The 22628-nt window shown below is 39.0% G+C and overlaps 1 protein-coding gene across 3 annotated transcripts in view; it reads right to left on the minus strand.

The window, feature by feature from the left end:
• Nucleotides 1-12226: 12226 nt before the first annotated feature.
• FAM161A (FAM161 centrosomal protein A) overlaps nucleotides 12227-22628 on the minus strand; it is a 29617-nt gene continuing 19215 nt past the window's right edge. For all 3 annotated transcript variants that reach the window (XM_006049386.4, XM_006049388.4, XM_044926035.2), the window contains 3 exons: nucleotides 21882-21981; nucleotides 13234-13388; nucleotides 12227-12806 (listed from right to left, as the gene is read on the minus strand). In XM_006049386.4, the coding sequence (XP_006049448.3) occupies nucleotides 12668-12806; nucleotides 13234-13388; nucleotides 21882-21981 (394 nt within the window). In that variant the 3' untranslated portion in view covers nucleotides 12227-12667. The remainder of the gene's footprint in view (nucleotides 12807-13233; nucleotides 13389-21881; nucleotides 21982-22628) is intronic.

Below are 22628 nucleotides of genomic sequence, written 5' to 3' on the forward strand. Positions count from 1 at the left end.
CATGAAGTGATGAGACCAGATGCCATGATCTTCATTTTTTGAATGTTGAATTTTAAATCAGCCTTTCTACTCTCCTCTTTCAGCCTCATCAAGAGGCTCTTTAGTTCCTTTTTGCTTTCTGCCATTAGAGTGGTATCATTTGCATACCTGAGTTATTGCTATTTCTCCCAGAAATCTTGATTCCAGGTTGGAATTCACCACCCTGGCATTTCACATGATGTACTCTGCATATAAGTTAAATACGTAGGGTGACAATATACAACCTTGACGTACTCCTTTCCCAATTTTGAACAAGCCCATTGTTCCATGTCCGGTTCTGTTGCATCTTGACCCACATACAGCTTTCTCAGGGATAGGTAAGGTGGTCTGGTATTTCCATCTCTTTAAGAATTTTCCTCCATCAAGAATTTATAAGTGATCACAGATTTTCTGACTTTAACTAGTTAAGATAAATGTTTTCACTTATCTACCTTTCTCCTCATCCTTTTCTCCTTCCAGGCCCTAAGTTTTAAGTTTGTTGTTTGCTTTATGGATGGATGGTGAGTTAGGTTGTCTCTTTTAGTGGGAGCAGAGACTGGATTTACAAAGGCTGTTAATAGTATTGTCTTTTAATGAGTGGCACTGTTGTTCATCATGACACATTTAAAGTATATGAAAGATTCTGCTCAGACCCTGCTTGGTGAGAGGAATTAGAAAAGACTTGCTCTGTGGGATAAATTATTTCCAGAATTCATTTCAAACAGAACATATGATTACTTGCAAAGGTTAAAATGACTTCCCTCGTACAGAAAACACTACAATGCACAGGACTTTTCTCTGTAGCTAGGTCATTTATGTGATAGTATTATTTTCATTACTCAATCCCCTCCCCTTTCCCAGTGGTTTCTGTCAGAAATGGACATTAGTCATCTAAGTTAGGATTTGCATTATTACTGGCTAAAAATATTCTAACGAATAACACTAATGTTGGGAAAATTACTTAACAGTCCAGCATCAAGTGCTCTAATCTATAAAACTGGAGTGATTCCATTTGCCCTATCTACTCAGTATACTCACTGAAAAAGTGCTCTTTTTATTTTGCAAAATGGACTATATCCAGAAGATGGTATTATGTCAAAAGAAAGAAAATTAAGTTGAGTAGCTTGGGGCATTTCCTATAAATCATTAGAGTACTATCAAATTTGCAAATAACAGAAACTGTTTTCTTTTTTAAACAACTATTTCAAATACATGCATTCAATGAGTATCACAGAATTAGCCCCATTGTCAATTTTTGCCTTTATTCAGTCATTCAACCAATATTTACTGAGCACCCACAATGTACCAGGTACAGTAATTGGCAAAATGGTCACAGGCTCTGCCCTCGGGGAGCTTCAGAGCCCAAACACTTACAGATCCATCTCAGAGGTGACTTCTGAGCAAGGTGAGAACACCAGTCTGGTTATTTTGCTGTTAGGTATTTTTTGAAATGAATGCCACTACTTTGACTACTTATCTTATTCACTAGTCTTGTCAAGTTACTTTTGTCAGTGTTTTAAAAAATTAACTTGTTCTCAAAGAAGAAATATTTGGCACCACTGAGATACTCAAAAGAATACACCCTGAGCTCAGAAATCAATTTCAAACCAGAAAGAGTGTTCTAAGTATGTGCTTATCCACAGTGGCTCAAAATATACTGAGAACTATTCCTCTGAAGGAGCCATCACTTCTTAAATAAATGGATGTTGAGGTTCGATTTTAAAACTCATGTTACTATTTTTAGCCCCTGCTTAAGACTCTGGCGGTACTTTACATGGAGCAGGCTTCAGATTCGGCAGGGACTGCAGTTGCTCCTTATTATTCTGTCAGTGTCATTCTGAAATTTTCACATTAAACATCTGGGGAATGGCAACATGAACCATGTCTTAAAATCAGAGGAAAGATTAATGGTCTTGCTATTTTAATAATAATTCTCAGTTTTTATTTAGAAGCAAATCTCTAGGGAAACTATTATGAGCAACTGATTTGAAAAAATTTAAATCATGTGTATTTTTCACATGAAAGCAATTTTGCTTTCCACATCTTTATTTGAAAGAATCAAATCTCACATTTGTCAGATGAAATTGCTGCTTAAATTATCTGAGATGATTTTCACATTCTTTTATGGAAATCAAATTTTGTGAGGTTGTAGAATTACTTTAGAAATGACTGTGGAGTGTTCACTCTTCCAGGAGAGATTGCTAATTGGAGTTGAAGCATTATTAATAAACATCCTCCTGAAAGTACTCAAGCTAACCCAAAGCTCAGACAAAAATTAAGCAAAGTAAGTTAGTTCTTGAAATGAAACTCTTGAAACCCCAACTTGAGAAGATAAAGAACCAGGGAAAAAAACATATAGAAAAAAGAAAAAATTGACAGAGTATTAAAATGACAGAATACTTATTAGAAGTATTTTATAACTACATATTTAGTTTTTCAATTACACACATGGCATAGATTATACTATAGCTTTGAAGTATATCTGTTCATTGTGTCTCTCACTGCTTGAAAATGTAAAACAGAAAAATTTCCACGTGCCTGCACCTCACATGTGCAGAGCTCCACACTGAGATGCCTGCTCGGCCACCTCCAGGGAGGGCTGTCCAGAGTGAGGGACACATGGCCATGCACGAGTCAGCTGCCTCTGACATCGCCCTTTGTTGCCAGGTGAAGTGCAGGCCCAATGCTGCCAGACATTCCAGATGTTCAGAAGACCACTGTCTTGGTTGGGCTTTCCCCAAAGCAGACCCTGGGATGAAGATTTGGGTACAAGTAATTATTTGGAAGGTGATCCCAGGATACTCAGTGGAGAGGGGCAGCTGCCATCTGACAACCACTGAAAGGAGGGAGAGCAAAAATTGCCTTGTTTTCAAAGGAAGTGTTTTGAGATTTTAGTTGTTAACAGTAAACATATTTAAAGCTTCTTAGTAATTGTTTACAGACAATAGAAAAGATTTTCTAATTATGAGCTGAACCCAGGATTTAAGGTAGGCTCTTTTTTTCTTTTAGGCATAGAATGTGCTATCCAGGAAACTACAGCATTACTGTATCTGGGATGCACGATAAGAATAAGTTCAGGCAGGCTTAGAGGGGAAAGGTACGTTGTTACTCCTGGGGGAGAAGAAGGGACTACATCATTAAAATGACACGTGAAAGCGAATTCCCTGGCCATTCAGTGGTTAGGACTTGGTGCTTTCAATTCCCAGGCCAGGGTTCAAGTCCCGGTCAGGGCACTAAGATCCTGCAAGCCACAAGGCACAGCCAAAAAAAAAAAAAGTAAGGTGTGAAAAGCACAACACGATAGATGGGTATATGGGGTGGGGCAGGATGGATGATGCCTAATCACAGGGTAGTTGTATATAGATAACATGTTGACTTCCTTTTAAATAACAATTTTCATTGATATTTGGCAAAACTAATACAGTTATGTAAAGTTTAAAAAAAAAAAAACACGAAGCTAAAAAAAAAAAAAAGAATTTTCAAATGGCTTGATCCTCTTGTTCCTTTTTAAGAACTATGGTAACTCCATATCCGGCCTAAAATGTATAAAAATCATGAAAAGTTCCCCAGGGCTGCAGAGACTGGTTAAACTTGTTAGTGTGCTGAATTTGAGGGCTGTTGCCTCTCCTTGGCTCCCTTCTCAGCATTTTCCACGTTAACAGACCCCCCTTCCCACCACCAGTAAATGGTTTCCTTACCTCTGCCTTTGAGGCAATGGCACCCCACTCCAGTACTCTTGCCTGGAAAATTCCATGGACGGAGGGCCTGGTGGGCTGTAGTCCGTGGGGTCACTAAGAGTCGGACACGACTGAGCGACTTCACTTTCACCTTGAGTTGTAAAATAATTCTTGTGTGCTAAGTCACTTCAGTCATGTCTGACTCTTTGCGGCCCTATGGACTGTAGCCTGCTAGGCTCCTCTATCCATGGGATTCTCCAGGCAAGAATACTGGAGTGGGTTGCCATGCCCTCCTCCAGGGGATCTTTCTGACCCAGAGATTGAACATGCATCTCTTGCATCTCCTGCACTGGCGGGTGAATTCTTACCACTAGCGCCAACTGGGAAGCCCACCTCCCTAACCCGTTTTATCCCAAGTCTTTCCCATTTCAGCAAGTGGCAATTCCATCTTCTAGTGGCTCAATCTAGAAACTTCATCTGTGGATTCATCAATTTCTTTCACATTTCACCTTAAATTTCTTTTAATGTCACCTTTAAAATAATCCAGAATCTGAATATTTCTCATTATTGCCTCTATTACTACACTGGTCCAAGCCACCATCATCTCTCACTTGGATGATTGGATCATTGAAACCACCCTCCCTGGTCTCCTATGCACCAGCCGGAGTGGCCATTTCAAACTCAAGTCCCTCTTCAGTTCTCAGCACTTGCAGAGCACCCCATCTCATTTAAAACAAAATACAAAGGCCTTACTGTGGTGTAGAAGGCTCCAGGGAATCAGGGCCCCACTATTTTCCTAACCTCACATCTTATAACTCTCTGTCCCTCATTGCTCTGGCCTCACTGGTTTCCTTGTAGTTCTTCAAAACCCCAGGCTCACTCCCACCTCAGGGCCACTGGACTTGCTGTTCCTTTATCTGAGATGCCCTTTGCAGTTATCCACACACTTTATGACCAACCTAGACAGCATATTAAAAAGCAGAGACATTACTTTGCCAACAAAGGTCCGTCTAGTCAAGGCTATGGTTTTTCCAGTGGTCATGTATGGATGTGAGAGTTGGACTATAAAGAAAGCTGAGCACCGAAGAATTGATGCTTTTGAACTGTGGTGTTGGAGAAGACTCTTGAGAGTCCCTTGGACTGCAAGGAGATCCAACCAGTCCATCCTAAAGGAGATCAGTCCTGAGTGTTCATTGGAGGGACTGATGTTGAAGCTGAAACTCCAGTACTTTGGCCACCTGATTCGAAAAGCTGACTCACTTGAAAAGACCCTGATGCTGGGAAAGACTGAAGGCAGGAGGAAAAGGCAACGACAGAGGATGAGATGGTTGGATGGCATCACTGACTCAATAGACATGGGTTTGGGTGAACTCCGGGAGTTGGTGATGGACAGGGAGGCCTGGCATGCTGCAGTCCATTGGGTTGCAAAGAGTTGGACATGACTGAGCAACTCAACTGAACTGAACTGATACAGTGCTTACTTTCTTCATGTTTTTGCTCAAGTGCTGCTTTATTGGAAAAGCCATCCTTGACTCTAATTCTCCCCAGTCATTTATTACCCCCTTACCTTGCTTTATTTTTCTTTATTCATCAGCTGACATAATGTTTTAATATATATTATTAAAATTTTTCATTGAAGGATAATTGATTTACAGAATTGTGTTGGTTTCTGCCAAACATCAACATGAATCAGCTATTAGGTATACATGTCTCCCAGAGAAGGCAATGGCACCCCATTCCAGTACTCTTGCCTGGAAAATCCCATGGACGGAGGAGCCTGGTAGGCTGCAGTTCATGAGGTCACTAAGAGTTGGACACAACTGAGCGACTTCACCTTGACTTTTCACTTTCATGCACTGGAGAAAGAAATGGCAACCCACTCCAGTATTCTTGCCTGGAGAATCCCAGGGACGGCGGGGCCTGTTGGGCTGCCGTCTATGGGGTCGCACAGAGTCGGACACGACTGAAGTGACTTAGCAGCATACATGTCTCCTCCCTCTTGAACCTCCCTCCCCATCACCCCCGACTAGAATGTAAGTTCCATAAGAGCAGGGATTCTTTTTTGTTGTTGTTTACTGATGTGTTCTCAGTACCTAGATTAAGCTCTTATTGACTGAATAAATTAGTATGTATTATGGAGCATTCTGATTATCTTATATAGATTATTTATAAGCTAGCTCTCCAGTTAAAATAAAAGAATCAGAAGCCTTCAGTAAAACAGCTTGCTTTAAAAAAAGGATGCTTAGGGGCTTCCCCGCTGGTCCAGTGGTTACGAATCTTCCATGCAAAGCAGGGCACACCAGTTCGATCCCTGGTCTGGGAAGATCCCACATGCCACAGAGCCAACTATGCCTGTGTGCCACAGCTAATGAAGCCTGAGCGCCTAGAGCCTGTGCTCTGTAACAAGAGAAGCCACTGCAATGAGAGCCCATACACCATAACGAAGAGTAGCCCCCACTTTCCACAACTAGAGAAAGCCTGCGTGCAGCAATAAAGACCCGCCACAGCAAAAAAAAAAAAAAACACTAAACTAAAATTAAATAATTTTTTTAAATGCTTAAATCCTGTACTTCAAGAACAAGTTGGTAGTGAAAACCCTTGTGTTATGCTCAAGTAAAGATTAGTGTAACAATTTTAGAAAAAATGTTATTCTTAGAGTAATACTTTTATTGAAACATATTGTGCTTTATATGCTTATTGAAATGTTTATTCAGTGTTTATTGAAACATGTTTTAGATTTATTCATTAATCAGCCACTCAAAAACACAGACTGAGCCCTTCCTGTATGAAGGGTGATGGGCCAGTCCTGGGGATTGAAAGTTGAAAGAAAAGTTTGGCCCTCAAGGATTGACAATCGCTATCAATTACAACAGAACAAGGGGAGGTTCTGAGTTGGCAGGTGTGTATGCTGCTTGAGAGTCAGAGCTGCTACATGTCAAGGTAACATCAAAGGCACCAAAAAGACCCCTGGAAAAAGTGACAGGGGTAAAGATGCACAGACCCCTGGGGAGTCAGGCAGGGAGAGAAAGCAGAGCTCCAGATGGGGTAAGCAGAAGGCAGCTAGAGAGACCAGGGGCAAGGTTTGTTGAGGCCGTGAAGTGGCTCAGAATGGCTGGAGGGTACCCTGCCAGTGAGAAAATGACTGCTTTAAAGATGTGCTGGGATGTGGACTACTGAACTGAAACTGGTGGCTTTAAGTCTAAGTGAACAATTTCTGTTACAGGAGATGTAATGAGGTAGCACAACTCTTTGGGAAACTTTCTGGTTTCTTTCAGAGATGTAATTGAATTGTGGTACCCAGTGTTTGAGATTCAGAGGTTTGTTCATTGGTTTTTCAACTGGAAAGCACCTAAAGTTCATCCAGAATTCATCCCCATTTTCTCTGAGTTCCTAGGTTCCTGATAGTTTGCACTTTGAACTCTTTGGCCACTTATTATCAGTTCTGTTAGATTTCAACTGCTTTTTACAGAATGCCTTGATCAATGCATTCACTTCCATGTCTTGTCTTCTCTCCTTCCTCTCTTCTCATTTATCATCTCTGTCACTCATCTTTGTAAGACTTGGATTCTCCTGGTTAGTTGTGATGTCAGTTCCAAATGGTAATTAAACCATTGTCTATTTTAAGGAAAACTTTGAGTTATTGAAATGCTTACTGTAACATGAATTGAAATGCATGTAATAGTAGATATTTTAAAGGATATGATTAGAATTAGAATATAACATTATCTTTAAAGCAATTTTTTAAATACCTTCTCTGTACAAAACATATTATGTAATGTTCAGCTGTTACCACCTGGTTGTCACCCTCTGCAGTAAGATCTTATCTTCAAGTGTCTGAGCAGACGCAGTTTCACCTTTGCACACATTCCCCTTTCAGAGGGTGGGTGCGGCACACACTAGGCTTCTGACCCTTTGTGTGTGCTCTCCTGGGCAGAACCATGGGCCACCAGGATATCAGTCATAACTCGTCCCCTCCTTGAGGCTCATTCAATCAGCAGGTTCCTTTCAGCTCTCTAGGGGTGCTGTGAAGCATGCTGCCACGGTTTTCTAAAGTTTTCCACAGGGCCTTGCAATTATACATCACTGGACATGGGGGCAGTGGTGGACCAGGGAGTTCTGGTTGACTCTGCCTCCACCCGACTCACTGCAAAGTGTATTTATCACCAAGTCTAATGATATATGTTGTGTGTATTCCTTGACTTTGAACAACCGGCTCTTTTATTTTCTGCCCTACTTGCCTTGGTGACCCCATCCCTAAATTTACTCTTGGATCGAGCCACACTGACTGACCTCAGCAAGAGGAAGCAGGGACCCAGAGCAGTATTTCTGAAATGGGATGCACACACAGGAGCAGGAGGGAGCAAGATGCCCCATTTAGTGTGGAAAGAAGTGACTACTAGAACATTTCTGCTCATTTTGTTTGAAAAAAGTCAGTTTTACCAAATTGACTGTGTGGATTGTCCCTGGCTATTCACATGGTCCGGTCCTCAGACAGCCAAGTGCCAGTCCAGGACACGGCCTCTACTTTTGTTCCCGTGACTATTGTGGCTATGCAGCTCAGGCTGTGTGTGCCCTGGCAGGTAGCTTCACAGATTGTATCAGCAGCTTTCCAAAACCAATCCTCACAAAACAGACAAGTGGCTTTAAAAGAAAATCCTGCAAAGACACCTCTGACTGAGGCTAATACTCTCAACACAAGCACAAGGGACAGGAAAATAACAGAGTGCTTCTCCTATACCTGGTATGAGCTCTTAATCAGCTACATAAGGAGGCAAAAACAATGATGGTCTAACCAGTCTTGTTTGGAGTGAGCCAAAAAGTTGAAAGTTAGCAGATGATTGAAATAAGCATTTATGTCCACTATGATCAATAGCAAACCTCATCATACGTGGATACTGAATACCAAGCATGGAGTCTTGTGCAGTATCTTTCTCAGCATGACGGGCATTCAAGCCCATTGCTGAGATACACTCAGCTTAGAACCATCTTTCAGACTGCTTTATTATCAAGTGTTAAACCAACATTTCCAAAATAAGACACCATATTCAACCACCTTCTTCTAATAGGGCAGAAGTTTTAAAAATAATTATTACATTTAAAAAAAACTACTTTTAAGGGACTTCTCTGGTGGTCCAGTGGTTGAGACTCTGTGCTTCCAATAGGGTTCAATCCTTGGTCAGGGAACAAAGATCACACATGCTGTGTGATGTGGCCAAGGGTGAAAAAAAAAAACAACAACTACTTTCAAGACAGTGTTATAGACTAATCTTACCCAGAGCAATGAAGACCCAGAACAGCCAAAAATAAGGCAATTAAATAAAATAAAGGAATTTATATAACAAAACAGAAACAGACTCAAAGATATAGAGAATGAACTTGTGGTTACCAGTAGGGAGAGGGAAGGGGGAGGAGGAAGATAGGGAAAGAGTTGATTAAGAGACACAAACTACCAGGTATAAAATAAATAAGCAACAGGGATATACTGTACAACCCAGGGAAATATAGTCATTATTTTGTAATAACTTCAAATGGAGTATAATCTATAAAAATATTGAATCATTATACTGTATACTGAAATGAATATAATAGTGTAAATCAACTATACTTAAATTTATTAAGAAAAAATAGTAAGTGGTTCAAATATCAGTTCAGTTCAGTAGCTCAGTCGTGTCCAACTCTTCGCGACCCCATGAACTGCAACACGCCAGGCCTCCCTGTCCATCACCAACTGCCGGAGTCTACCCAAACCCCATTGAGTCGGTGATGCCATCTAACCATCTCATCCTCTGTCGTTCCCTTCTCCTCCTGCCCTCAATTTTTCCCAGCATCAGGGTCTTTGCAAGTGAGTCAGCTCTTTGCATCACGTGGCCAAAGTATTGGAGTTTCAGCTTCAACATCAGTCCTTCCAATGAACACCCAGGACTGATCTCCTTTCGGATAGACTGGTTGGCTCTCCTTGCTGTCCCAGGCACTCTCAAGAGTCTTCTCCAACACTACAGTTCAAAAGCATCAATTCTTTGGTGCTCAGCTTTCTTTATAGTCCAACTCTCACATCCATATAGACCTTTGTTGGCAAAGTAATGTCTCTGCTTTTTAATATGCTGTCTAGGTTGGTCATAACTTTCCTTCCAAGGAATAAGCGTCTTTTAATTTCATGGCTGCAGTCACCATCTGCAGTGATTTTGGAGCCCAAAAAAATAAAGTCTGACACTGTTTCCACCGTTTCCCCATCTATTTGCCATGAAGTGATGGGACCAGATGCCATGATCTTAGTTTTCTGAATGTTGAGCTTTAAGCCAACTTTTTCACTCTCCGCTTTCACTTGCATCAAGAGGCTCTTTAGTCCCTCTTCACTTTCTGCCATAAGGGTGGTGTCATCTGCATATCTGAGGTTATTGATATTTCTCCCGGCAATCTTGATTCCAGCTTGTGCTTCCTCCAGCCCAGCATTTCTCATGATGTACTCTGTGTATAAGTTAAATAAGCAGGGTGACAATATACAGCCTTGAGGTACTCCTTTTCCTATTTGGAACCAGTCTGTTGTTCCATGTCCAGTTCTAACTGTTGCTTCCTGACCTGCATACAGGTTTCTCAAGAGGCAGGTCAAGTGGTCTGGTATTCCCATCTCCTTCAGAAATTTGCAGTTTATTGTGATCCACACAGTCAAAGGCTTTGGCATAGTCGATAAAGCAGAAATAGATGTTTTTCTGGAAGTCTCTTGCTTTTTCGATGATCCAGTGGATGTTGGCAATTTGATCTCTGGTTCCTCTGCCTTTTCTAAAACCAGCTTGAACATCTGGAAGTTCACGGTTCACAACTGCTGAAGCCTGGCTTGGAGAATTTTGAGCATCACTTTACTAGTGTGTGAGATGAGTGCAATTGTGCGGTAGTTTGAGCATTCTTTGGCATTCATTGCCTTTCTTTGGGATTGGAATGAAAACCGACCTTTTCCAGTCCTGTGGCCACTGCTGAGTTTTCCAAATTTGCTGACATATTGAATGCAGCACTTTCACAGCATCATCTTTTAGGATTTGAAATAGCTCAACTGGAATTCCATCACCTCCACTAGCTTTGTTCGTAGTGATGCTTTCTAAGGCCCACTTGACTTCACATTCCAGGATATCTGGCTCTAGGTAAGTGTGAGTGATCACACCATTGTGATTATCTGGGTCGGTTCAAATATAATTTCTAACAAAATAATATTTAAATAATTTTCTATCTCATTTAAATAAAAGAAGGTCTAGTTAAAGTTAAAAGTTTATTGAGGACTATTCTGTCCTCTGACACTGTCCACTTGAATACCCTAGCTTACAAAGAACTTTCTGTATATTACGCCAGTCTTACCCACAGCCACTCAAGATAGGTAAAGTGGAAAAAAGTGGAAGTTGCTCAGTCATGTCTGATTCTTTGCGACCCCACAGACTATACAATTCCCATTTTTAAAGAAAACTGAAGCTTGGTCGTGAAACCAAGTCCTATACACTGCCCAAAAAACTGAGAAGAAACAGAATGCAGAATAAATCCTTAGGAAGCAAGTTATGTTTTAAATGTTACAATTTGTGAATTGTGTTTCAACAGGTTCTCAATAAATTGAAAGGAAAATGTTTTCAATCTGTGTGTACTCATTTTGAAGTAATTATAAGTAAAATTTAAAACGATATCCATCTATTTATTCAAGCCTTTATTTAGTACCTACTATATGGACAATCCTGTGCAAAATATTCAAGGAATAGAAAGATGAATTTTTAACTAGTGCCAACTCTCAAGGAGAGTTTTCAATCTAATGATAATGAGTTTAACACAAACTGTAGGAAAGGAATTAGGAGTAAGCATTTGCCCTTAATTGAGAAAAATCACCTCATTTTTGTAGTTTAAGGCATAAACTGCCAGTTGGTAAAGAGTACTATTATACATACCTTTATTAGTTCATCATCTTTAAAGGAGGTAGATCTTTTTCTTCTAAAAACATCTTACTCAATCACATCTTTATGACTGGTTTGAATTTTTAAAGCAAAAGTTTGCTCAAAGAGCAAAATAAGATTCATAAAATCAAACTAACATTATGCACAGAAAGACAAGTATCTACAACAGCATGTAACGGTTCAGTATTAAAGGGTTCAATCTGAGTTACTTTGGAGACTTGTCCTGAACAAGTTGTTATGTACAATTTCATCATCTATAAAACAGGGGTGATATTTAATTTCATTAAGATTATAACTCAGATGCTACAATTATTTCCACCTGTCATAATAAACAGAGTTAAAAAACTAGTATAAAAACTTTTCTAATAATTTATGTTTTAAAAATAAACTGGAATGAAAGTAGGTAAAAGAAAAAGTGATGATGGTGTGGATAATTTAACAGTAACTCTCAGTACATAAATGAATGTAAATGTGCAAGTTATCTATTTTTTCCTACGTCTTATTACTTTTTAAAAAATGGCTCAGATAAGAAACTTAAAATACCTAGTAAAATAACTTTGAGGATTCATTTTGTGAGATGTATTGAAGAGAAAAAGAAGGAGAAAATAGTATAATTTAAAAATATTTATTTTTCAATTCATGCTTTCCAGAACACTTTTTCCAAACAAATCACCAAAGGCCAATACCTCTCTCTACTCTCAATGTTAAGTGATTTTTCCACCCAAAATAATGAAGTGATGTATACTTTTATATCTAATCAGTTTGTGACAGCTGTGATTCTCAAACATTTTTTAAAAATAGATCAAAGTTGCAAACAGACCATATACAGTGATTTTAAAAACTGGAAGGCAAAACCTGACTCTAAATGATCAAATGACCCATTAGCTGGATTTGACCTTTTCAGGCCACATGAGGACTTCGCTCAAGAGGCCTGCACACAACAGATGGGTTCTCATAGATGTCCTTAACACCACAAGCACAGCTTCTGATGCCCAATGCTGCCAACAACAGCAGGGGCACAGAGAGGCGACCCTGCCAATTGACTCAGTTTTATTCTTCAACACATTTCTCTTCTCCATTCTCTTCATTGACTTCATCTGTTTCCTTGCAAGAATCTTGGCTGTTGGTATCAGTAAGATAATTTTCTTCCCCATTCTCTCTTTCTTCTATTTTTTCTTCTTCATTAAAGCTAGAGGAAGAAATTTATCAATCTTTCAAAGGAAAATGGATTTGGTTTAAAGGTAAACAAACCCTCTGCAATGTATGCCATCCTGCAGCCAGTCTTCCTCAAGTGTATAAGCTCCAATTTATCAATAAAAGTCTATAAAATACCAATTGGGAAAGTAAAGATTGACTCTTTAAACTTCATTTGAAAGCATGTTATTGTTTTCATTATTTATGTCAGAAATTTACATTATTTGACTTTAAAAAATACTTCATCACCATGTAATATTTTGAAGTGTCAAACATGTAAAATGTCAATATGTTTTACAACACTTCATGTGTGTTCCATTAGATAAAACACCTTTTAAAATCTTATAGAACAGATTTTTATGCTTTCCTGCAAGCAAGAATTTTTTCAAAGGTTAACCATTCAGACATCTTACATATGTTACCTTTCTTTATCTTCAGTGAAATTTTTCATCTCTTGATTGCTGAAGTACTCAAATATTTTTCCACTTTGGCCTTTCTTTGAAACAAACTCATCAGATATTCCTAGTGCTTTTAAAGTGTTAGAATAATGCTTTTCTGCTGCCATTCTTGCATTTTTCTATAGGAAAGACAAACCTTTTTAGAGGAGGACAAAAGACTTCAAGTTTCCATTAAAAATGTTAAAAGCTCCAGTGAAAATTAAATTCAATAATCACAGCAGGTTGAAAAATATGCATACTCTGACCAGCAATTCCACTCCTAGGTAGGTGCCTAGAGAAACTCCAACCTATGTGCCCAGAGAGACACACCAAAATGCTCAGAATAGTACTGTTTGTAACAACTCCAAACTGGAAACAACCTAAATATCTATCAACACTAGATGGATAAATAAATACTGGTGCGTTCCTATAACAGACTAAAATTAAGCAGAAAATGAACTCTAGCTATATGTTACAACATGGATGGACCTCACAAACACTGAACAAAAGCAGCATGCCACAAAAGAGTGCACATGGTATAGAACACTCGAAACAGGCAAAACTAAACCATGTTGCTCAGGGATTGGTACATCGGCGGTAAAACCGTAAAGAAAAACAAGGAAATGCTCATCTCAAAAGTTAAAATGGTGGTTACCTCTAGGTGAAATAGTTTTGATCTGGGCAGGGCACACAGCGTTTCTGGGGTACTGGCAATGCTCTAATGCTATATTTGTTAACATGGGTAATGGTCACATGAGTTTTGAACTATAATTATTCTTTACACTGTACTGTTTCATGACTGTCTGAGGATATCTGAAACAAAAATCAGTAAGAAAATAAGATCATGTGATAGTTGTCAGAGGGTTCTTTATGTGCCTACTATAAATTTTACTCTTTACAAGCCATGTCTCTAATCCACTGAAGAGTATAAATCATCAATGTTGTTATCTTTACTGTGTGGGGGAAGCAATAGATACAGCAGGAAAAACATGAATTTAGAATTGGGTTCAAATCTCCAGACTGTGACTTCCTGGCTTTGGGGCCTGTGGGAATCGTGATGACCCTCTCATACCTAAAGCAAATCAATTATCACAGTTCCTGAGACCACAGGCTTTACAGAGACACAAGATAACTGAGGTTCATATGAGTGCCTTGGTTCCTGATACTACAGGCTTTACAGATTCACAAGATGACTGAGGTTCACACGAATGCCTTGACTTTAGTCCACTTTTACCTCCTACGCGTGGGTGTGAACTAGCACAGGGCCAAAAATCACTATCTGAACCTGGAACTAAAGGACAGTGATGAGGAATGGCCCAGTCCCAATGCACCAGTGGCATCCCATCCTGAAAAGGGTGTGGAAGAGCACAAGGTCTCACCCCAAAATTTAACACAGAAGAGGAAACCAAGATACTCGGTCCATCCTTCCTGAGGTTAAGTGGTTTGCTTCAAGTCACAGAATATACTGAGGGAAAAGCAAGTCTCCTAATCCTTTCCTGGGTCTTCTTCACTCTACCATGCTGCTTCCTCTAAGTGGTAGTGGTCATCCAACGTGGCCTGAAGCCTGACTTCAGTAATGCAGTGTCAGATATTTTCCTAACCCAGAGATTCCAGGATAAGGAAGGACCCTGGAGTCTAGTGTTTCATGGGAGAAACCAAAATGGCAAGGGCTGATTACAATGGATGAAACTATCACCAGTGCGTTTTCTGACACTCTAGAAAACTGAAAAAGAAGCACTCAAACTGCTGCCGAAATGCACCCACTGTGGATGATGATTTTCAGACAAGTAAGTAAAAATGCCACCAGAGGCTATGAGTACCAATAGACAAGCCTTGGGCAACTGAAAGGCATGGGAAAGTGACCTGAGAACAATGCCCCAAAGTCTGTAAAGCAGGATAAAGAAACCCCAGACCTAACTCAATGTGCTAAAAAGAATATATTCTGATTTAAGCAAATGAGGTATAAAAGATTTAAATGATACTACTCAATGTTACTGCTCTTAAACCTTCATCTGAATTTGATTTAAAATTTGATTTAATGCTTTGTTTAATATTTGGTTTGAAAGTGAAAGTCGCTCAGTCATGTCCGACTCTTTGCGACCCCATGGACTATACAGTCCATGGAATTCTCCAGGCCAGAACACTGGAGTGGGTAGCCGTTCCCTTCTCCAGGGAATCTTCCCAACCCAGAGATCAAACCTAGGTCTCCCATATTGCAGGCAGATTGTTTACCAGCTGAACCACCAGGGCAGCCCCAATATTTGGTTTAAAATCTGATTTAACATATTCAGTTAATAAATCCTGTGATTTTTAAGAAATAGGAAAACATGGTTTGTTCTGTCCTAGATCACAGCCTAACTCTGCTAGGGGGATAACTCAACAGCAGCAAGAAAATAATTAACACTTATAAATAATGCATATATATATATATATATAATTCATATATAAGTAATGCATACCATTGTGAGTGAATTTATTAAATAACAGCTGTTAATTAGCAGTAATAGTAACTGCAAGAAAAAAAGTACTAATTTATGCTAACAAAACCAAAATAATGGTGAGTCACTGCCAGTCACTCTGTATATAGAATTTATTATCTTTTAATATTTCATATCAAGGTGAATAGTATGTAACTGTTCTTTTTTAAAACAAACATGTCCCCCTCAAGCTTCACCATGCAAAAAGAACTGTAAAGACTATGAACTAAAAGTGGTTAAAATACTGAATGATTATTTTGTTTTTGTATCTAAGATACTAAAAAAATAAATTATCTTTGTTTCTTCAGGCAATTTGTCTACAATCACTACTCTAGTTTGAAGAGGAAAAAAATACTTAGTTTTAAAGCCGAAGTTTATAGCAATTCTTTCCTTTAATATTAATTACTGACTACTTATTTTGTGACAAGCCCTCATGGGAGGTAGAGGTATATGGGGAGAAGATAGCATATGTGTTGGCTGAAGTTGGTTGAAGAAAATATCAGCTATGAAACTAACCTATGCTTTCAATATTTAACACTTCTTTATGGGTTTAATTTCACACACACCACTATTTTGCCACATTTTCTCTGGTGACTAGAAAGACTGGGAATTCACAGCACTGCAGAACTGCTTCTTACTGCTGAGACTCATCACTACTGTGTTAGGGTAGTGCTCTAGGCCTGGGCTAATCCCAGGGAGAAATAGCCCAGTTCGGGTTCAACAAATGTTTATGAGCATGTCCTCTGTGCCGTATGCTGTCTTAGGAGCTAGCAACACAAAGATTTGACCAACACCTTTCAAAGTAACTAGCTGAAAGAGAAGAGAGAGCATTAAACAGATAATTTCCACACAATACATAGGAATAAAGACAGAAATGCACAAAGGGTAATAAAAGAACACAGAACAAATAGCATGTAACTCAATCTGGGGACACAGTGCAAGAAGTGATTTTATACTGAGCCTTGAAAGACTCAGAGGAAAGATACAAAGGAGTTATATGGGTGTTGAGAAACAGTCTGAATAAAGATTTCAAGTTTGAGGGATTTCCCTGGTCGGTCCAGTGGCTAAGACTCTGCACTCCCAATGCAGGGGGCCCGGGCTCAAATCCTGGTCAGGGAACCAGATCCCACAGGCTGCAACTTAAGAGTTTACATGCTATAACTAAAGAGTTTGCACACCACAGCTAAAAAGATCCCACATGCCACAACAAAGATCAAAGATCCCAACTGCTGCAACTAAGACTTGGCACAGCCAAATATATAAATAAATATTAAAAAAAAAAAAAAAGATTTCCAGTTTGAAACTAGTGGTGTGGTACAGTCTACAAGTAAAGGGTGTACACAGAAGCGGGTGGAGGTGCGCAGTGGTCGATGAACTAAAGAGGTCAACAGGGATCAGATAAGAGAGGATTCGGTACACCATGTTAAGACTTGAGGACTTATCTTCTGGGAGAAAGCAGGACAGCTTAGTGCTAAGCATTTGGAAGCAGGCCAACTAGGGTTCCTAGTTCCATTATTTACTAACTATAGACATTAAGAGTTATTTACTTTCTTTCAACTTCAGTTTCTTCCTCTGCAAGACAAGAATACCCATCTTGCAGCACTGTTTGGAGAAGCCAATGTCAAGCTCCCTTGATACCATTTACTGAAAATGAGAACAAATGGCATCAGTGAAGTGCATGATTGCCACCGTTACTGGGGTGAACACTGTGGCAAGGGAATGGGAATGGCAAAGAGAAGACAGAGTGAGTGGCTTTGCAAAGAACAAGGCAAGAAAACCAGTCAAACCATAATAATAACTCAGAAAATAACAGTGGCTTCACCTAGCATTTCACCATCAGGAATGGAGAAAGGTAGATCCAAAAGTTGTTTAGACAGGAACTTCTCAGGTCTCAGTGAGAAGTGAGAAAAAGTGGGGGGAAAAGTGGCTTCCAGTCATCTAAATTGCAGCCCAACAAAAACACGAAAAATAGAGAGGAAGGTCTATTCTTCCCAGAGAGGAAGGTCTACTTTGTGGCAAGATGAATATAAGATGCCTGTAAGAAATCTGGGTAGATATATCCAGACCAGTGGACATAAAACCTGCAGTAGAGAGTGGGGAAAAACTATGTGAAGCAAAAGTCAATCACTTCATGCTGAGTAACGTAGAACAGCATATGATCATTTTTCTCCCCTAAAGCTGAAACTGGGATGTGAGAAAAAAAATCCCTTAAAGTGAAAAGTGTTACATAAAATTATATCCAAATCAGTAAGTAAAGGGTTCCCATAATTTTGAGAGACTGTAATATGCCACAGCGAATGTCCTTTGTCCTCAGTGAGACTCTGACAAGGACAGTCCTACAGGACACTCATCTCTCCCAGACACTTGCTGGCAGCAAGCTCCAAATGTAACAGCTTGAAATTCACAACACAGCACCTGTAACCTCTAGTGATTTTGTCTATTTTTAAATTACGTGGCCCATAGGAGCTTTTCCCTTATGGATACAAAAAAGATCACCTGACATCAACACATTTCTCTTAAGGGAAAGACTGAAAAACTGAGTATAAATCTAGTAAAATTATAATTCATTGTTCATAGCACCAAGCTTTTTTTTTTTCCCAATAAAAAGGAAGTTGTTCTCACAGACACAGAAAACAAATTTATGGCTACCAAAGGGGAAAGGGAAGAGGTGGGATTAACAGATATACACTACTTTACATAAAATAGATAAATAACAAGGTCCTACTGTATAGCACAGGGAACTACATTTAATGTCTTGTAGTAGACTATAATAGAAAAGAATCTGAAAAAGAATATATATATATGTATGTGTATGTATCAGTTCTGAATCACTTTGCTGTATACCAGAAACTAATACAACATGGTAAATCAACTATACTTCAATTTTTACAAAAAGGAAGTAATTTCACTAATTACAGCTAAAACTAAAAATTATAGACTCACTTAAAAAAAAACTGATCAACAAAACAAAAAGGCAACCTACTGAATGGGAGAAAATATTTGCAAATCATCTATTTGATAAGAGGTTAATATCTAAATAATATCCAAGTAGAGGAGCTACTCCATGTTCAAGGTCAGGAGGGGCGGCGGTGAGGAGATACCCCTTGTCCAAGGTAAGGAGCAGCGGCTGCGCTTTGCTGAAGCAGCCATGAAGAGATACCCCACGTCCAAGGTAAGAGAAACCCAAGTAAGACAGTAGGTGTTGCAAGAGGGCATCAGAGGGCAGACACACTGAAACCATAATCACAGAAAACTACTCAATCTAATCACACTAGGACCACAGCCTTGTCTAACTCAATGAAACTAAGCCATGCTCATGTTGGGCAACCCAAGATGGGCGGGTCATGGTGGAGAAGTCTGACAGAATGTGGTCTACTGGAGAATGGAATGGCAAACCACTTCAGCATTCTTGCCTTGAGAACCCCATGAACAGTATGAAAAGGCAAAATGATAGGATACTGAAAGAGGAACTCCCCAGGTTGGTAGGTGCCCAATATGCTACTGGAGATCAGTGGAGAAATAACTCCAGAAAGAATGAAGGGATGGAGCCAAAGCAAAAACAATACCCACTTGTGGATGTGACTGGTGATAGACGCAAGGTCCAATGCTATAAAGAGCAATATTGCATAGGAACCTGGAATGTCAGGTCCATGAATCAAGGCAAATTGGAAGTGGTCAAACAGGAGATGGCAAGAGTGAACGTTGACATTCTAGGAATCAGTGAACTAAAATGGACTGCAACGGGTGAATTTAACTCAGATGACCATTATATCTACTACTGCGGGCAGGAATCCCTTAGAAGAAATGGAGTATCCATCATGGTCAACAAAAGAGTCAGAAATGCAGTACTGGAATGCAATCTCAAAAACGACAGAATGATCTCTGTTCGTTTCCAAGGCAAACCATTCAATATCACAGTAATCCAAGTCTATGCCCCAACCAGTAACACTGAAGAAGCTGAAGTTGAATGGTTCTATGAAGACCTACAAGACCTTTTAGAACTAACACCCAAAAAAGATGTCCTTTTCATTATAGGGGACTGGAATGCAAAAGTAGGAAGTCAAGAAACACCTGGAGTAACAGGCAAATTTAGCCTTGGAATACGGAATAAAGCAGGACAAAGGTAAACAGAATTTTGCCGAGAGAACACACTGGTCATAGCAAACACCCTCTTCCAACAACATAAGAGAAGACTCTACACATGGACATCACCGGATGGTCGACACCAAAATCAGACTGATTATATTCTTTGCAGCCAAAGGTGGAGAAGCTCTATACAGTCAGCAAAAACAAGACCGGGACCTGATTGTGGCTCAAATCATGAGCTCCTTATTGCCAAATTCAAACTGAAATTGAAGAAAGTAGGGAAAATCACTTGACCATTCAGGTATGACCTAAGTCAAATCCCTTATGATTATACAGTGAAAGTGAGAAATAGATTTAAGGGACTAGATTTGATAGAGTGCCTGATGAACTATGGAATGAGGTTCGTGACATTGTACAGGAGAAAGGGATCAAGACCATCCCCATGGAAAAGAAATGCAAAAAAGCAAAATGGCTGTCTGGGGAGGCCTTACAAATAGCTGTAGAAAGAAGAGAAGCAAAAAACAAACAGGAAAAGGAAAGATATAAGCATCTGAATGCAGAGTTCCAAAGAATAGTAAGAAGAGATAAGAAAGCCTTCCTCAGCATTCAATGCAAAGAAATAGAGGAAAACAAGAGAATGGGGAAGACTAGAGATCTCTTCAAGAAAATTAGAGATACCAAGGGAACATTTCATGCAAAGATGTGCTGGATAAAGGACAGAAATGGTATGGACCTAACAGAAGCAGAAGATATTAAGAAGAGGTGGCAGGAATACACAGAAGAACTGTACAAAAAAAAAAAAAAAGATCACCAGCATTAGGGAAATACAAATCAAATCCATAATGAGATACCACCTCACACTTGTTACAATGGCTGGTCTCAAAAAAAAAACAACACATAACAAATGCCGGTGAGGATGTAGAGAAAAAGGGAACCCTTATGCACTGTTTATGGGAAAGTAAATTGGCACAGCCATTATGGAAAACAGTATGGAGTTTCCTCAAAAAATTAAAAATAGAACCACTACACAATCCAGCAGTTCCACTCCTGTGTATTTATTAAAAGGAAGTGAAATCATTATGTCAATTCACTGCAGCATTATTTACAATAGTCAAGACATGGAAAAAACCCAAATGATCATCAAAAGATGAATGGATAAAGAAAATGTGGTAGATATGCAATACTATTTGGCCACAAAAAAGGAAATCCTGCCATGTGTAACAATACAGATGGACCTTGAGGGCATAGTGCTAAGAGAAATTAGTCAGACAGAGAAGGACAAATACTATATGATCTCATTTATGTGTGGAATCCAAACAGACACACAGAAACAAAACTCACAGAAAAAGAGATCAGATTGGTGATTACTGGAGGAATCGGATGCAGGTGTCAAAAGGTACAAACTTCCGCTTATAAGGTAGGAAAGTACTGAAGGGTAACGTACAACGTGATGACGACAGTTAACACCGCAGTGTGGAACATGTAGACGTTGCTAAACAAGTAAATCCTAAAACTTCTCATCACAAGGAAAAAATTTTTTTTGGTAACAATGAGGCTGATAGGTATTAACTAACTGTAATGATCATTTCCTAACATATGAATGTCAAGTCATTATACTGTACATCTTAAACTTATACCTGCCGAATGTCAATTTTATCCCAATAAAACTGGAAAAAAAAAAAACTGGCAGAAATAAATCTGATTCAGTTAGCCATTTTGTTTCATTTTTTAATTCTTCAAAGACTTCCAATTCATATCATGAAGCCTCGCCTCAATATCTGGCCAAGTTGGTACTGAAAAAAGACTAGCCATTAAAAACAAGTTGTGAAACTATTATTTTGAAAATGAATGGATTAGTAGCATGTTCTTTATCAAGCTTATGAACCTCATCAAGATACAGTGCTCAAATTTAAGCAAATTACTTACTGATGTGGTGAAGCTGTCACAGAAATAATAATGTCTCAGTAAATTACATAACACAAAGAAAAATGGACGATGAAAATTAGGAGCTAGAGAGGTTAAAAAAAAAAAAAAGGCTGACAATAGCTCTCAAATTCCAACAAACACAACCTGAGCAACTCTTTCAAATAGCAGCGGCCTGTTTTTTAATTTTTCTTCTCTTTCTTCTAGTTCTCGTCGGTATTCTCTCATCCTTTCCTTTTCACTCTTTCTAAAATCAAATAAAAGGAATGGAATTTTTAAAAGAAACAAGAACTTGCACATATAACATTTAGCTTAGATGACAAATCAGAAATTAAATCATGAGCACAGTTTATCACAATTTCTTTTCTGGACTGGTAGATTTTTTTTCCCCATTAGACTGGTAAATTTTTAAGGAATGCAGAATACAAATTCTAGGTTTTGAGAGCACACATTTTACATCTCAGGAACAGTCTGGGTATGCTGTGATTCCTGAAATCTTCAAAACAAGAATGGATTAAGGGGCTTCAAACTGGCCTCGGGAAATTAATCAATGCCCTCTCATCTCATTTATAAACCAAAAAATTTGGTCCAAATTAGGTATCTTCTCTTTGAGGAATTTCTTCTGAAAATTAGACGGTGCTCTTCTTTTTTCCCTAGATGAGATCTCCTATAGGCTGGTGGCACAGTTAATTAAATGGGAGAAGGGTAGGGGAGAAACAAGGAGTATGGAAATAGCACATATAGAGAAACAGGAACCAAAACACAAAAACTCACAGTAAGTATACTCACTGTTTGAACCAGATCCTATAATGAATTAAACTATGCTATTTTCTCTATGTAAAATACACTAATTCTACCAAGATCATGACTTCCTGGATTAGAAAAAATAATTAT

Source organism: Bubalus bubalis, chromosome 12, assembly GCF_019923935.1.
Source record: "Bubalus bubalis isolate 160015118507 breed Murrah chromosome 12, NDDB_SH_1, whole genome shotgun sequence".
In the NCBI taxonomy this organism is placed as follows: domain Eukaryota; kingdom Metazoa; phylum Chordata; class Mammalia; order Artiodactyla; family Bovidae; genus Bubalus; species Bubalus bubalis.